Source organism: Entelurus aequoreus, linkage group LG06 (genome assembly GCF_033978785.1).
Source record: "Entelurus aequoreus isolate RoL-2023_Sb linkage group LG06, RoL_Eaeq_v1.1, whole genome shotgun sequence".
Lineage (NCBI taxonomy): Eukaryota > Metazoa > Chordata > Actinopteri > Syngnathiformes > Syngnathidae > Entelurus > Entelurus aequoreus.
Window position 1 is genome coordinate 48625139 of NC_084736.1, and position 18584 is coordinate 48643722.

Consider the following 18584-nt stretch of genomic DNA (forward strand, 5'->3'; position numbering starts at 1 on the left):
CAAAGTCCTCCTGGTTGTGTTGCTACAGCCAGCCGCTAATACACCGATACCACCTACAACTTTCTTCTTTGCAGTCTTCATTGTTCATTAAACAAATTGCAAAAGATTCACCAACACAGATGTCCAGAATACTGTGGAATTTTTAGATGAAAACAGAGCTTTTTTGTATTGGATTCAATGGTGTACCAATACTTCCGTTTAACTAGTGACGTCACGCGCATACGTCATCATACATAGACATTTTCAACCGGAAGTTTAGCGGGAAATTTAAAATTGCACTTTATAAGTTAACCCGGCCGTATTGGCATGTGTTGCAATGTTAAGATTTCATCATTGATATATAAACTATCAGACTGCGTGGTCGGTAGTAGTGGGTTTCAGTAGGCCTTTAAAAAAAATGTATTATATGTTTATAAACTCAGGAAATACGTCCCTGGACACATGAGGACTTAAATTATGACCACTGTATGATCCTGTAACTACTTGGTATCGGATCGATACCCAAATTTGTGGTATCATCCGAAACTAATGTAAAGTATCCAAACAACAGAAGAATAAGTAATTATTACATTTTAACAGAAGTGTAGATAGAACATGTTAAAAGAGAAATTAAGCAGATACTAACATTAAATGAACAAGTAGATTAATAATTAATTTTCTACCACTTGTCCTTAATAATTTTGACAAAATAATAGAATGGAAAATGACAGAATATGTTACTGCATATGTCAGCAGCTAAATTAGGAGCCTTTGTTTGCTTACTTACTAATAAATAACAATTGTCTCTATTTTATTTAAGGGCAAAATTGCAATAAGAAACATATGTTTGATGTACCGTAAGGTTTTTTGTTCAAATTAAGCCAATAATGCCATTTTTTGTGGTCCCCTTTACTTAGAAAAGTATCAAAAAGTATCAAAATACATTTTGGTACCGGTACCAAAATATTGGTATCGGGTCTGTCATGACACAAGCACAGTCCGTTCCTCCCTCATCTGCGGGAGCACTCAGCAGTATGAGGGGCCGTTAGGGACATTATTCAGAATTACCTCTTACATACACTACTGAAATGCTCTCACATAAACAACTGAAATCTTTTTCTTTTATACACACTACTGAAACACTCTTATAAACACTACTGAAATGCTCTTACATACACTACTGAAATGCTCTCACATAAACAACTGAAATCTTTTTCTTTTATACACACTACTGAAACACTCTTATAAACACTACTGAAATGCTCTTACATACACTACTGAAATGCTCTCACATAAACAACTGAAATCTTTTTCTCTCACACACCCTACTGAAACACTCTTATAAACACTACTGAAATGCTCTTACATATACTACTGAAACACTCTTATAAACACTACTGAAATGCTCTTACATATACTACTGAAACACTCTTATAAACACTACTGAAATACTCTTACATACACTACTGAAACACTCTTATAAACACTACTGAACTACTCTTACATACACTACTGAAACACTCTTATAAACACTACTGAAATACTCTTACATACACTACTGAAACACTCTTATAAACACTACTGAAACACTCTTATAAACACTACTGAAACACTCTTATAAACACTACTGAAACATTCTTACATACACTACTGAAATGTTTTTGTCTCACGCACACACACGCCTGGAATTATTTTTCACTAGTATGTATAAACGGATTTCACCTGTGTGTGTGTGTGTGTGTGCTTTTTACACGTGTGTGTAAGGGACAACAATTTCAGTAGTATGTGTGCAAAGATTTCAGTTATGTGTATGAGCGCATCTTACCATTGTGTATACGAGCATTTTACCACTATGTGTAAGAGCATCTTACTAGTGTGTGTGAGCGATGTTGCATTCCGGTTCCGGTATAATACCCGCCCCTTTTCAGACAAGTTTATTTTTATTTTTTTTAAAGCCAAGTTGTGGACAAAATGTCTGCCGACAAGTAGCTTAACCGAGGCGGGAGCTCCACTTCATAATTTGAGGGCTTCAGCGGAGAATATAATAACACTTTCAATGCAACAAGGGTCGGGCTGCCGCCATGGGTCTCCCCCGCAGGACGCGGCACCTGAGCGGCCACACAGCGGTGCCTTTCTCCTCCCGACAGCCGCAGCCTGGAGCACTCGTTCCATTGCGAGTTTGCACCGCACACATGCAACGTTTCAGTTCATGGACATCGGGGCAAAAGGAGGAAAAGGTAATTAGACATTATTTATTTCTAAATGATTGTTGAATCACACGAAATGTAAGACAACATGGCATTGTAGTGAGCTACAATGGTAACATGTCGAAATGTGAGTCACGTCGTGTTACGTCAGTAGCTAATCATATACTAATGATAATGGATTGCATTTATTTAGCGCTTATCATCGACTAGATAAGGGGTCCCCAAACTACGGCCCGCGGGCCGGTTACGACCCTCCAAAGTCCAACATCCGGCCCGCTGGGAAAAACTATTTTTTTGTATTATTATTTTCAATCTGTCTTTTCTAATCTAATCCATTTTTTTGGTGTTCCCTAGCGGCTCAGGCAAATCATATTGTCTACAAATGCATTTCCCTGTATGACTTATATTGTCTTAGCTGTTTTCATGTGATCTGATTGTTACATTCTTTTTTCAGAGTCACCACACAGCTGCATGACCATTTCAACAAGGACGGAATAAACAACCTCTGGATTCATGGAACTTCTCTGCACACAAATATATTAATTGGAATATTCAATAAATTTCACATAGAAACATTGTGAATATTATTTTCAACAGTGTGTTGAAAACAACCTTTTTTGGCTCAGAAAGGTTCCTTATGTCTCATTATTCATATCCTTTCAATACTTGTCGGTGTGTAATTCCAGACATAGATGTAAACATTAATGAGACAACAATGAACATTTTTCAACAAGTGAACCCACTTGAAAATGATGGCACCTATGGAATAGACATTTTCACTTCAATTCTGTACTTTATTCAGTGGACAACATGGGAATAATAAGGTTTGTTAAAATGTTTTCTTCACTTGTGCAGTGTATTCTGCAAATTAACATTTTGCTTAAACATTTTGTAAAAAAATAAATAAATAAGGAACCTGTTATACAGACCTGTATGAAGTTGCCCACTTTATTATTGCAAATATCAGAATAACACCACAATATGTTTGTGCTGTGAACATTCATGTTTCTACGGTTGATATTTTTAAGTTATTTTATGTTCTGACTAGTAATGTCATCCAGCCCCCACCCCCACACACACTTTGTCAAAATCTCCCCAAACTTGTCCCAAACGCTTGTGATACACAATTGTTTTGTCTTATGATTATTGTATTTAGGTTAGGGGCTAGGTGTAAATATTAACACATTAACTTAAACTATAATTTTAGACAAACAATATCTATTGTCTGACTACAAGAAGCATTAAAAAGTATATAAATAATAAGGCATAGGGAACCTTTTTTGAGAAAAAAAAAGAAAAGATATGTAATATGTTTATGAGAAATGTATTGAATATTCCAATTAATATATTTGTGTGCAGAGAAGTTCCATGAATCCAGAGGTTGTTTATTCCGTCCTTGTTGAAATGGTCATGCAGCTGTGTGGTGACTCTGAAATAAGAATGTAACAATCAGATCACATGAAAACAGCTAAGACAATATACGTCATACAGGGAAATGCATTTGTAGACAATATGATTTGCCTGAGCGGCTAGGGAACACCAAAAAATGGATTAGATTAGAAAAGACAGATTGAAAATAATAATACAAAAAAAAATTTTTTTCCAGCGGGCTTGATGTTGGACTTTGGAGGGCCGTAACCGGCCCGCGGGTCGTAGTTTGGGGACCCCTTATCTAGTCGATGATAAGCGCTAAATAAATGCAATCCATTATCATTAGTATATGATTAGCTACTGACGTAACACGACGTGACTCACATTTCGACATGTTACCATTGTAGCTCACTACAATGCCATGTCTTACATTTCGTGTGATTCAAGAAATCATTTAGAAATAAATAATGTCTAATTACCTTTTCCTCCTTTTGCCCCGATGTCCATGAACTGAAACGTTGCATGTGTGCGGTGCAAACTCGCAATGGAACGAGTGCTCCAGGCTGCGGCTGTCGGGAGGAGAAAGGCACCGCTGTGTGGCCGCTCAGGTGCCGCGTCCTGCGGGGGAGACCCATGGCGGCAGTCCGACCCTTGTTGCATTGAAAGTGTTATTATATTTTACGCTGAAGCCCTCAAATTATGAAGTGGAGCTCCCGCCTCGGTTAAGCTACTTGTCGGCAGACATTTTGTCCACAACTTGGCTTTAAAAAAAAAAAAAAAAAAACTTGTCTGAAAAGGGGCGGGGATTATACCGGAACCGGAATGCAACATCGCTCACACACATTAGTAAGATGCTCTTACACATAGTGGTAAAATGCTCGTATACACAATGGTAAGATGCGCTCATACACATAACTGAAATCTTTGCACACATACTACTGAAATTGTTGTCCCTTACACACACGTGTAAAAAGCACACACACACACAGGTGAAATCCGTTTATACATACTAGTGAAAAATAATTCCAGGTGTGTGTGTGTGCGTGAGACAAAAACATTTCAGTAGTGTATGTAAGAATGTTTCAGTAGTGTTTATAAGAGTGTTTCAGTCGTGTATGTAAGAATGTTTCAGTAGTGTTTATAAGAGTGTTTCAGTAGTGTATGTAAGAGTATTTCAGTAGTGTATGTAAGAGTATTTCAGTAGTGTTTATAAGAGTGTTTCAGTAGTGTATGTAAGAGTGTTTCAGTAGTGTATGTAAGAGTATTTCAGTAGTGTATGTAAGAGTGTTTCAGTAGTGTATGTAAGAGTATTTCAGTAGTGTTTATAAGAGTGTTTCAGTAGTGTTTATAAGAGTGTTTCAGTAGTGTATGTAAGAGTATTTCAGTAGTGTTTATAAGAGTGTTTCAGTAGTGTTTATAAGAGTGTTTTAGTAGTATATGTAAGAGCATTTCAGTAGTGTTTATAAGAGTGTTTCAGTAGGGTGTGTGAGAGAAAAAGATTTCAGTTGTTTATGTGAGAGCATTTCAGTAGTGTATGTAAGAGCATTTCAGTAGTGTTTATAAGAGTGTTTCAGTAGTATATGTAAGAGCATTTCAGTAGTGTTTATAAGAGTGTTTCAGTAGTGTGTATATTAGAGAAAAAGATTTCAGTTGTTTATGTGAGAGCATTTCAGTAATGTATGTAAGAGGTAATTCTGAATAATGTCCCTAACGGCCCCTCATACAGCAGCTCCACTCTGAGTACGTCCAGACACGCCCCCACACGCGCTGCGCAGACCGCACCCACAAGCCGCCGCAGCTGGAGACAATCATCAATCAAGACACCTGGCAGTGATTACGGACGACAGGATAAAGAGCCTCGCCGCTGACTACTCCTCGTCGGAACGTTACTTTGCTTGCAGTAAGCTCACGTCTCTGACTTCCCACCAGTGTTCTTCTCCTGTGCTTGTTTCTTCGTGCCTTGTTTTTGATCTCCTTCGTCTCTCCTTCCTCCCACAGTCCCTGTCTCAGCTCCCGCTGTCATATTCCCCTGAATCCTGTTTGCCCTCCTGATTAATCGACACCTTGCCTGGACATTGGACGCTCTCTCCTGCACTACGACCCCGCTTGGACCCCCGGACCTCTTTGCCTTCTCCCCCTGGATTTGGACGCCACCATTCAACACGCATGACAACACCCCTTACGGTATCTTTATATATTAATTCCAGCACATAGTTTACATTCAAACACATAGTAGCATACACACCCTACGTAATCATAAATCACTCAATAAATACATTGAGTTTATACGTCTGCTGTTGTGCCGTCTCCTTCCCCCCGTCTAAGACATAACAGAACGTTCCGACCAAGATGGAACCAGACGGCACAAAACATCCCCCACCTGGAACTCTGGTCCGAACTTCCCCTCCTAGAGACCTATCTGCCATCGAGTCTGTCATTCGACAACATCAGGCCCGATTTTCCACCTTGGAGGACAAACTTGATGTCGCATTTGCTAGTCTGCTGTCAAGATTGGACAAACTCAGTACAGGTCAGGTGACACCTCCCACTCCCATTTTTAGCTCTTCTGAGGAACCTGCCCCCGAAGGACCGTCTTCCCTTCGTGAACCAAAGATAGCCAGTCCTAAGATTTTTGAGGGGGATTTCGAACTTTGTCGTGGCTTCTTGGTTCAATGTGAATTTATTTTTGAACACCAACCATCTCGTTATGCTAATGATGGGGCCAAGATAGCCTTTATGTTTTCCTTATTTTCTGGACCTGCCCTTAAATGGGCCACTTCCGCCCTTAGCAAGCCTACGGGGTGTAAAGCTAATTATTCTGCGTTTCGCAAATAATTTTTGGCTGTTTTTGATCATCCCACGGATGGAAGAGATGCTGCAGCTAGGCTTCATTCCCTCAGACAGGGTCACCGCTCCGTGGCTAAATACACCCTAGAATTCCGCACTTTGGCAGCTGAGAGTGGTTGGGATGACAGGGCTCTTTTGAGTGCCTACAGGAGAGGCCTTAATGAAAATATAAAGGATGGATTGATGCGTGACAGGCCGTCTTCTAGTCACGAGCTAATTGAACTAGCCCTCTTGTTGATCAGCGACTTTCAGAAAGAGAAGCGGAGAGAGAGAGCGACTTCGGCAGCACGAATAGGGCAAGACCTCCTCGTTCTACCAGCTGGGACCTCACGAGACAGACAGGCCAAGTTAATCCATGTCCTAGTCCTTCCCCAGAACCCATGCAGATAGGGAGATCTCAACTTTCCTTCGAGGAACGGGAACGGAGGTTTCAACGACGCCTATGTTTATACTGTGGTATGGCGGGCCATCATATTCGCAACTGCCCATCTCGGCCAAAAGATCGGGCTCACCAGTCAAGGGGATACTGGTGAGCCATACTACAATCCCCACAATCTTTTCCAGGCAAACCCCGAGTACGCTGTTCCCTGCTACCTTGTCTTGGGAAGATAGGACACTATCAGTAGAGGCCTATGTGGACTCCGGAGCCGACGAGAGTTTGCTCGACTTAAGGTATGCCACAGAATCTGGTATTCCGTTAATTTCCTTAGAGAATTTTGTGTCTGCCCAAGCCTTAGATGGTCACCCTTTAGGGCCTATCAAACACCGCACTAAACCTTTATCCCTTACCCTTTCTGGTAACCATACAGAGACCATCATCTTCTGGGTCCTGGATGCGCCGGTAGCCCCCCTTGTCCTCGGCCGATCATGGTTGAGTCTACATGACCCCCACATTTCCTGGTCCACTGGCAAGATACTGGCCTGGAGCAACCACTGTCATGCTAACTGTCTCCGTTCTGCTGTTATACATTCCGAAAGACCCAGATCGATATCTCCCCCTGTTGACCTGTCCCAAGTCCCGGAGATATATCATGATCTAGCCACAGTTTTCAGTAAGGATCAAGCACTGTCACTTCCACCCCACAGACCATACGACTGCGCTATTGATCTTATTTCCAACGCAGTTCTTCCATCCAGTCGACTATATAACCTTTCCCTTCCTGAGAAGAAAACTATGAGGGACTACATCTCCGAGTCCCTGGCCTCTGGTATAATCAGACCATCCAAGTCACCTGTGGCCGCTGGATTTTTTTTTGTCAGCAAGAAGGATGGATCCCTTCGGCCATGTATTGATTACCGTCAACTTAACAGCATCACTGTAAAGAATAAATATCCGTTACCCCTACTCAATTCATCTTTTGAACCCCTCACTCCGGCCACCATATTTACCAAACTGGATCTACGCAACGCCTATCATCTGGTACAAATCAGGGAAGGAGATGAGTGGAAGACTGCCTTCAATACTCACTTAGGGCATTTTGAGTATAGGGTCATGCCTTTTGGTCTGACCAATGCTCCTACAGTTTTTCAAGCCCTAGTTAACGACATCCTCAGAGACATGATAGACCGTTTTGTTGTCGTTTACCTGGATGACATCCTTATCTTCTCCAAGAATCTTCAGGAGCATCAACATGTCCGTCTCGTCCTACAACGCCTTCTGGAGAACCGTCTGTTCGTCAGAGCCGAGAAATGTGAGTTCCACTCTTCTTTTGTTGATTTCTTGGGATTTGTGATTGAAAAAGGACATATTAAGGCTGATCCAAAAAAGGTGAAGGCAGTGGTGGACTGGCCTCAACCCTCTACTCGCACTGAGTTGTGACGCTTCCTTGGATTTGCCGGATTCTACAGGCGATTCATTAAGGACTTTAGTAAGTTGGCCGCACCTCTTCATGCACTTACCTCTACCAATGTCCCCTTCCAGTGGAACCGTGAAGCAGGAATGGCGTTCTGGTGTCTCAAAAGAAGTTTCGTCTCTGCACCCATCCTCGTTTATCCAGACACGGACAGCCCGTTCATTGTTGAGGTGGACGCCTCCGATTCTGGTATAGGTGCAGTTCTCTCCCAACGCTCCAAGCAGGATAACAAGGTCCATCCATGTGCTTTCTTCTCCCGACGCTTATCACCTGCTGAACGCAATTATGATGCTGGGAATTGGGAATTGCTCGCTGTACACGAGGCATTGAAGGAGTGGAGACATTGGCTAGAGGGAGCTAAGTACCAATTCCAGGTCCTCACGGACCACCGCAATTTGCTGCGTGTCCGGTCGGCCAAAAGACTGAACGACAGACAAGCACGATGGTCCCAATGTTTTAGTCACTTCAATTATATTCTTTCTTTCAGACCGGGCTCCCGTAATACCAAGGCTGATGCCCTCTCCCGTCAGTTCTCAGAGGAAACCATTGACGATATCCCGGAGGAGACTATCCTTCCTCCCTCCAAAATTATTGGCATGGTCACATGGGAAGTGGAGGGCCTGGTCAAGGAAGCCCTGAGAGTAAGTCCTGGACCCAAGGGAGGACCTCCCAACAGACTCTTCGTCCCTCGTGAGTTACGACCTCGGGTTCTGGACTGGGGACATTCCAGTGTTTTCACCTGCCATCCGGAATTTCAGCGTACCCTATCCTTCATCCGCCGGCGGTTCTGGTGGCCATCCATGGCCAATGATACCCGTGAGTTCATTGCTGCTTGTAGCACTTGTGCACGTAATAAGCCTTCCCACAGACCGCCGGCAGGACTATTGCTTCCCCTTCCTGTTCCCAGTCGCCCTTGGTCACACATATCTCTGGACTTCATCACTGGTTTTCCACCTTCCCAAGGTAACACCACTATTCTCACCATTATTGACCGTTTTTCTAAAGCCTTCCCACAGACCGCCGGCAGGACTATTGCTTCCCCTTCCTGTTCCCAGTCGCCCTTGGTCACACATATCTCTGGACTTCATCACTGGTTTTCCACCTTCCCAAGGTAACACCACTATTCTCACCATTATTGACCGTTTTTCTAAAGCCGCACACTTCATTCCTCTACCTAAACTTCCATCTTCTGCCGAGACTGCTGATCTTCTCACAACCCACATAGTCAGGCAACACGGCATTCCTGTGGACATCGTCTCGGACCGTGGTCCCCAGTTCACCTCTCGGGTGTGGCGGAACTTTTGCAAGGGAATTGGGGCCAAGGTCAGTCTTACCTCTGGTTACCACCCTCAAAGTAACGGTCAAGCAGAAAGAGCCAATCAAAGTGTTGAGACCATGCTACGGTGCATATCTGCCAGACAACCATCCTCGTGGTGCAAGTTTCTGCCATGGGTCGAATTTGCTTACAATTCCTTGAAGAGTTCGGCTACCGGATTGTCACCTTTTGAGTGCTCCTTAGGTTACCAACCACCTATGTTTCCTCAACAGGAGCTTGAAGCTGCAGTTGCCTCTTCCCGTACACACATCAAAAGATGCCATCAAGTTTGGAAAGCCGCCCGGGCTTCTCTAATCAGGTCCTCTGAAAGGATGTGCCGCAGTGCTAATCAGCGACGCATCCCGGCTCCCTCGTATTCTCCGGGTCAACAAGTTCTGCTACGGGCTAAAGATCTTCATCTTGAGGTACCATCTCGAAAACTCGCACCCAGATTTGTAGGACCATACACTATAGAGGCCATAATAAACCCCGCTGCGGTTACACTTTCTTTACCTCCCTCAGTCAAGCGACATCCCGTGGTCCATGTTTCACAGATCAAACCAGTTACTACTTCCCCACTTTCTTCACCTGATCCCACCCCCCCTCCCAGGATTTTGGACAACGGGGACCCCGTTTGGACCGTTAAGGATATTCTCGGGGTCCGTCGGCAAGGAAGGGGGTTAGTTTATTTAGTTGACTGGGAGGGTTATGGGCCTGAACATAGGTCTTGGGTTCCTGCCTCCTACCTTGCTGACCCATCACTACTGGAAGACTTCTATCGGGCAAATCCAGGAGCTCTTCGGCGCTCGTCGGGGGTCTCGCATAAGGGGGGGCACTGTCATGACACAAGCACAGTCCGTTCCTCCCTCATCTGCGGGAGCACTCAGCAGCTCCACTCTGAGTACGTCCAGACACGCCCCCACACGCGCTGCGCAGACCGCACCCACACGCGCTGTGCAGACCGCACCCACATGCCGCCGCAGCTGGAGACAATCATCAATCAAGACACCTGGCAGTGATTACGGACGACAGGATAAAGAGCCTCGCCGCTGACTACTCCTCGTCGGAACGTTACTTTGCTTGCAGTAAGCTCACGTCTCTGACTTCCCACCAGTGTTCTTCTCCTGTGCTTGTTTCTTCGTACCTTGTTTTTGATCTCCTTCGTCTCTTCTTCCTCCCACAGTCCCCGTCTCAGCTCCCGCTGTCATATTCCCCTGAATCCTGTTTGCCCTCCTGATTAATCGACACCTTGCCTGGACTTTGGACGCTCTCTCCTGCACTACGACCCCGCTTGGACCCCCGGACCTCTTTGCCTTCTCACCCTGGATTTGGACGCCACCATTCAACATGCATGACAACACCCCTTACGGTATCTTTATATATTAATTCCAGCACATAAATTACATTCAAACACATAGTAGCATACACACCCTACGTAATCATAAATCACTCAATAAATACATTGAGTTTATACATCTGCTGTTGTGCCGTCTCTTTCCCCCCGTCTAAGACATAACAGGGTCAACCCCAATACCTACTCAAATAGGAATGCAGCAACACACATTAAACTCACAGTCAACTGAATTAAATAAAACAATACACCTAACTAATGCAACCTAAATTAAAATACATCCGAATACGGTTTTGGCCAGAATATAAGATGGCCAAGCCTTTTCCATGACCGTTTTTTGTGAGACGTTTCTAAAAAGTCAAAGATTTAAGTAAAAAATGTTTTAAAACATGTTTTCATTACTAGATCACAATAAAAATTATATTATTTTACTTAACTGCACTACAGTTATTTTATGACTCTGCTTCATTGTAAACTAGGGGTGTAACGATTAATCGATTTATATTCCTAAGATTCCATTACATTGATCCGTGCTCGGCCAATTTCCCTTTCCCAAAATAGGTATGGATCCAACATCGTTTTGAAATGAAATTGATCAGTTTCATCCACACTAAAACAAGGAAAACATTTAAGAACGACAGACTTTATATGAAGTTTAACACTTTTAATTATAAGTTAAACGAGTCTGTCTGCCCGTCAGGCGGGAAAACAAGAATGGCGGATAGCTACGGTGGCTGAGAAAGCTCACAATCAATACCAATGCAACAAGATAAAATCGTAAATTACAACACAACAACTTTCAGCTACAGCACAATTGCAAAAGCCACAACAAATACATGTGACACAACACAATATTATAAAGCCCCATCACAACTTTAAGCCATAAAGGCGCGACGGACACAATCGAAGTGGCAGCGGATCAAGTTACCAACTTCCTATATTAGTATAATTGAAAAAGTAAAAATGTATTATTTACAACTGAAAAAGTGGTCGCACTTCACTTACTTTTCCAACTTCGTTCATTACACTGTTTTCAACTTTCCGTCTCAAAAAGTTGCTGAAACTTGTCCGCTGTCACTGCAGTTTTGTCTTTGAATTGTCGAGTTTGGCGCATAGTTGCTGTGTTATGCATTGCGTTGTGGCGTTTGCATGTGTTTTCTTTTCTCTGCTATCGTAGCTGTTTATTAAAATGAGAGTAGTAGCAGGTCAAACTACTTCTCATTTAACCTGTAAATATTTGGTCGCACTTAATTGTTTATAATAATTGATTTTGTATTATTTCTGTATTGTAAAACATCAGCAAGAGTAGCGGGTTAACCTACTGTTATTTCAACCTGAAGAGATGTTGGTTGTACTTTATTTTTGATATTAATATTATATGATTTTTTGTTGAAAAACAAAAGCAGAAGTAGCAAGTACATCTACTGTTAAAATGTTGGTTACTGTACTTTTTTCAAAATTTGCTTCAATTTGAAAATGAGTGCAGAAAATATTTCCTCTTTTTAATTCAACCAAAAGTGTTCTTCGCACTTTATTCAAATAATATGTAAACGCATTGGCCATTAAAGGCCTACTGAAACGCACTACTACCGACCACGCAGTCTGATAGTTTATATATCAATGATGAAATCTTAACATTGCAACACATGCCAATACGGCCGGGTTAACTTATAAAGTGCAATTTTAAATTTCCCACTAAACTTCCGGTTGAAAACGTCTTTGGATGATGACGTATGCGTGTGACGTAATCAGTGAAACAGAAGTATCGGTACCCCATTGAATACAATACAAAATAGCTCTGTTTTCATCTCATAATTCCACAGTTTTCTGGACATCTGTGTTCGTGAATCTTTTGCAATTTGTTTAATGAACAATGAAGACTGCAAAGAAGAAAGTTGTAGGTGGGATCGGTGTATTAGCGGCTGGCTACAGCAACACAACCAGAAGGACTTTGACTTGGATAGCAGACGCGCTAGCCGACGCTAGCCGACGCTAGCCACCGACCGCACGGATGATCGTGGTGAAGTCCTTCGTCCTTCCTTTGATCGCTGGAACGCGGGTGAACACGGGTGTTGATGAGCAGATGAGGGCTGGCGTAGGTAGAGCGCTAATGTTTTTATCATAGCTCTGTGAGGTCCCGTTATACTAAGTTAGCTTCAATGGCGTCGTTACCAACAGCATTTTTAAGCTTCGCCAAGCTGGAAAGCATTAACCGTGTATTTACATGTCCCTGGTTTAATAGTATTGTTGATCTTCTGTCTATCCTTCCAGTCAGGGATTTATTTATTTTGTTTCTATATGCAGTTAAGCACGATGCTATCATGTTAGCTCCGTAGCTAAGTTAGCTTCAATGGCGTCGTTAGCAACAGCATTTTTAAGCTTCGCCAGGCTGGAAAGCATTAACCGTGTATTTACATGTCCCTGGTTTAATAGTATTGTTGATCTTCTGTCTATCCTTCCAGTTAAGGATTTATTTATTTTGTTTCTATATGCAGTTAAGCACTTTAGCTCCGTAGCTAAAGTGTTTCGTCGATGTATTTTCGTGGAGATAAAAGTCACTGTGAATGTCCATTTCGCGTTCTCGACTCTCATTTTCAAGAGGATATAGTATCCAAGGTGGTTTAAAATACAAATCCGTGATCCACAATAGAAAAAGGAGAGAGTGTGGAATCCAATGAGCCAGCTTGTACCTAAGTTACGGTCAGAGCGAAAAAATATATGTCTTGCACTGCATTCTAGTCCTTAACTCTAACGTACCTCATCCACAAATCTTTCACCCTCGCTCAAATTAATGGGGTAATCGTCGCTTTCTCGGTCCGAATCGCTCTAGCTGCATTGAAAACAATAGGAAAATATGAAGAGGCTATCAACTGACTACGTCACGCTACTTCCGGTAGGGGCAAGGCTTTTTTTTATCAGATACCAAAAGTTGCGATCTTTATCGTCGTTGTTCTCTACTAAATCCTTTCAGCAAAAATATGGCAATATCGCGAAATGATCAAGTATGACACATAGAATGGATCTGTTATCCCCGTTTAAATAAAAAAATGTCATTTCAGTAGGCCTTTAATTGTTGTTTACTTGCTTGTTTGTATTGATTAATATATCAATTCATTAAAATAACAGGAATATTGAAAACTACACCTACATTGTCCAGTATTTATTTCACAGTCCCACTGATTCAGTAACTTTTTAGCCAAACATTCTACCAATTTCAACTCATTGAATAGTTTCAGATGGTATCGTTTAAAAAAAATGGTATCTTCCCTAAATAGTATCGGCAACCACAAATTCTGAATCGAATCAAACTGTTGATAAAACGAATCGTTACAGCCTTGTTGTATGCTATTATCTTTCAATCACAACTCCTTATTATGCAATGGAAATTGTTTCTTCTATCGTCCCTTTCCCATTAATAACTAACTAAATGAGCTGGGGGGGAGAAAAATCAATAGTGACTACTATGGGGGGCGTAGAATATTCGAAAAGGGAGGCTCCAGTTACAAGTCTCTCGGATTTTGATGTTTTTGTGCGTGTATAAAATACTGTAGCTTTTGCGCGGGTGTTGAAAGGACGACGAGGAGATTGTTGATCAACAATCAAAAGATCTACAGCCGACTGACTTGACTTGCAGACCGCTCCAGCAACACTCTCACTCCCTACCTTGTTACCGTCATTATACATTTACAGACCTCAGACTGTTGGAAAATAGAACTTCAGCTGGGACGACTAGCCAAGGACGGACCACGGGAAGACCATTGTTTATGGCCTATGCACCAGAAAGGACGAAAGGCCTATTGATTTAATTACATAATTTATTTTCTGCTAATGTTTGAACTTCAACAAGGTAGTTAATTCTAATTTTATATTGAGTATTTTGTATCATGAGCCTTATATTGTATTGTGAGTTGACTATGTTGTTATATACCTAGCAAATACCCTTTTCAGTACTGAAATAAAGTACACTGAATGTCTGAGAATTTTTATAGGCAATGGTGATTCATACAGTAATTAGGCAGCAGTTAAATGGTTTGTTACTAAAGGGGCCTCAAGCGGTTCTCCTCAACAGATGTGAAATAATTACGTAGCTGAAATTTTTTCATTGTACTCTCTAGGATAAATGCAGTGATTCTGACCAAATCATTTGTTGTGTTGATGCAGATTTTAATCTAAACTGAAAAACATCAGTTATCTCTCAGGCACTGAGGATATTGAAAGTCAGAAAGGTGTGCATACAAGTTCAGATATCCTGGTTTGGGCAAAAAAAATACTTTTCTCTCTTATCATTTTTGTCTGGCTCTATAAAGAAAAGAATGTGACTGAGCAAAAGCACAAAACTCTCTCACAATTAGAGATATATGCACTGCCTTTCTCTGAATTCTAAGCAGGTTTTTCCATTGGTGAAATTCCTGATGATCTGAGCTGGGTGGAACGTGCGCCGAGTGCTGATGTGGATAAGCCAGCACACCAACAGACAAGCTTCAGTGGGGCAGCCACAGAGAATTATGTGTAAGAAAGGCTGCAGATTAGAATTTCCCAAAAGATGACATGAGACGGCATCCTTCTGTGTATTGATCAATCTAGCAAGTTATCAAATGTCCAGCTTCTTCACATGTTGTTTTTGACTTATGAATGATGTGTGAGGCACAGCTGCAACACAACATTTAGAACCATATACTGCATCCCAGACTATTGTATACCGCTTTTCCTTATTAGGTCATTTGGAGACTATCCCAGGTGACTTTGACTGAAAGACAGCGTACACCCTGGACTGGTCGCCAGTCAATCACAGGGCACAAAGAGACGAACATACACTCACATTTGCACGTACGGACAATACAGAATCTCCACTTCTTAACCTAACATGCATATTTTCGGGATGTAGTCTCCTAAATCCCATACTAATAGGAGAAAGCTGGAAAAGCCCGACATAACCTTCACAATCACTCGGCGAACATGCAAACTTCACACAGAGAATAATCGTGAGCCAGATATGCTAACTACGTGTGACTCTACCGCAAACTAAAATACTTTTATTTTTAGTTATTGGTTCGGCTTTGCTTTGTCACTTCTATTGTTCCCTTTCAAATGAATATGTTTTTGATTATTAGCAAAATGCTTGCCACAAAGCAATGTCTAATAATTGACTCTACGAGATTTAATGTCAAGTTCAGGGACCTCTGTGGTGTGCATTTGAGCAATATTTCCGAAAAATTGGACCCGATCCATCTTATTTTTTAAGCCATTTTGAAATAAATATCATTCCAATAGCCATTATATAAAAAAAGTAAGTGATCTCGGTCAGCAAAAGTAAATAAACATAACCCATGTTCAAAGGGAGCCTGGAAGCATCACCTTCTCCCCAAAAACTAACTTTACTGTTAATTTGATGATGGCTCTAAGGTGGGTAGAAGAGTCTTTCATTCAGAAACACCTTTAACCCTCAATCCTTCCCAAGCCTAAATGATGGATGATCTGGTATCAAGGTCAGGACACAGGTTGTGTGCCCACATTAACTGCCTTCTTCTACTGATACACTGGCAGACTCTAGGGCCTGAAAGGCTCCTATTGGTCCAGATGGAAGCTAGAGCAGACTGGTTGTGACAAATGCAGTGGTTGTGACTTTCTAAGCGTATGTCACATGATGTATGCAAAAGTATGGTCAGAAATTATTCATCTAGTTTTGTTATGATAGAAACAATAGTCATTGAAGACAAATAAATAAGCGAAAATTTGTTGAACAGTTGTGGTTTACCTGACACATGAAACGTGATGAATTGGGGAGGTGCACTATACACTTTAGCCGCCAGATGGCAGTAGAGTCTTGACTATTTTAAAATGTCTCTTGTGGCAATTCCAACTTTCAGCAGACTGCTTTGCAAAATGATTACCCAGCCTCCCCACTTTCTCTCACGCGAGATCTACCCAGGAATGGGGCCATTTGAATCCCTTATCTACTGTCAACCACATGTGTGATGTAATGTAAACTTAAAAACTTGGGTCGTCAAACAATTATTTGCATTTTGTCTAGTTAACTCAAAATTATAAGGCGGATGCAAGACTTCAACTACCAATGCCCAAATGGAACCAAAACACGTAAGTACCGTATTTTCCTGACTATAGAGCGCACAGACATATAAGTGGCACCCACTAAATTTTAAAAGAAAAATATATTTTTCCATATAGTCGCACCCACTAAATTTTAAAAGAAAAATATATTTTTCCATATATCAGCCGCACCGGACTACAAGCTAGAGATATTTCCGATATGAGCATACTTGCCAACCCTCCCGTTTTTAGCGGGAGAATCCCGATATTCAGCGCCTCCCCCGACAACCTCCCGACAGAGATTTTCTCCCGACAAACTCCCGGTATTCAGCCGGAGCTGGAGGCCACGCCCCCAAAAAAAAAAAGTCTGCCGCAGCTGCGATTGGACCTGACCAGCCTCCGGGTACAAGTACTGGAGTACCAATTGCTTGCCAGGGAAGATCTTCCCCAGGAAGCAAGGATTGACCGGTTTTGGGCCATGCTAGGGAGAGATGGAAGATTCCACACTCTCATGCATTTGATGAAAGCACTTTTGTGCGTGCCACACAGCAATGCATCATCAGAGAGGGTGTTCAGCATGGTTAGAAAAATAGTGACAGAGAATAGAAAGAGGATGGACAATTCAACCCTTAACAAAGCATTGTACTTTCAAGTACAACAATGAGTAGATGAGTGTTGTGTGTGTGTGTGTGTGTGTATATGTGTAAATAAATGAACACTAAAATTCAAGTATTTCTTTTATTTATATATACATATATATATATATATATACAGTGTATATATATATATATGAAATACTTGAGTTGGTGAATTCTAGCTGTAAATATACTCTCCTCTTAACCACGCCCCTAACCACGCCCCCACACCAACCACGCCCCCCCCCCACCCCCGACCAAGCCCCCCCCCCCCCCCCCCACCTCCCTATATTGGAGGTCTCAAGGTTGGCAAGTATGGATATGAGTTATTTACACAGTAATAGTCTGTAAATATTTATTTACATACCTTAATTGTTTCCAAACTGGGCCCTGTAAAACAGCAGTTAAACGGCTGATCAAACAAAACAGAAGTCCTTGCCATGGACCTACTAGCTGCAGAAGTTAGCTCTCCAATCAGCTAAACAGACTCTATAACTACGGTAACGTCTTGGTGAGTTTACTAAGGAATTTGTGAAACTGACACAATACAAAAATATTCCCAGTGTAAGTTAATAATACTAACACAGACGCCTGTAAATGTCTTAGCATATTAGCTAATGCAAAGGACGCTAGCATCATTACATTACGATAGCACGTACAAATATGCATGAAAACACTACTACAGATATCATGGTTTAGTATGTATAAACAGTTTTAGTTATGTTGTAAAACATACAAACGTTGCTTAGAGAACGCTATGTACGACTAGAAGACTGTACAGTATTCCGGTTGAAAAAAAAAAAAAAAGCAGTACCGATAAATGGAAGAACTCTGCAGCACCTGCAGTTAGCAAATTTGTCTAAAAGATGGCACTATAGCACAAACAATAAAACACTCTGTCCGTATTTTTGCTTGTTTTTTTTTTCTATACAATTATTTTTATTATTGCCGTCAGCCAAAAAAATCCATAAATTAGCC

At 41.7% G+C, this 18584-nt stretch overlaps 1 protein-coding gene across 1 annotated transcript; it reads left to right on the forward strand.

The window, feature by feature from the left end:
- Positions 1-8769: 8769 nt before the first annotated feature.
- On the forward strand, positions 8770-10591 carry LOC133652739 (uncharacterized). Its single transcript, XM_062051790.1, has 3 exons — positions 8770-9580; positions 9806-9997; positions 10127-10591. Exons 1-3 carry the CDS (start codon positions 9065-9067, stop codon positions 10589-10591), a joined length of 1173 nt encoding a protein of 390 aa, XP_061907774.1. The 5' UTR covers positions 8770-9064.
- Positions 10592-18584: the final 7993 nt, after the last annotated feature.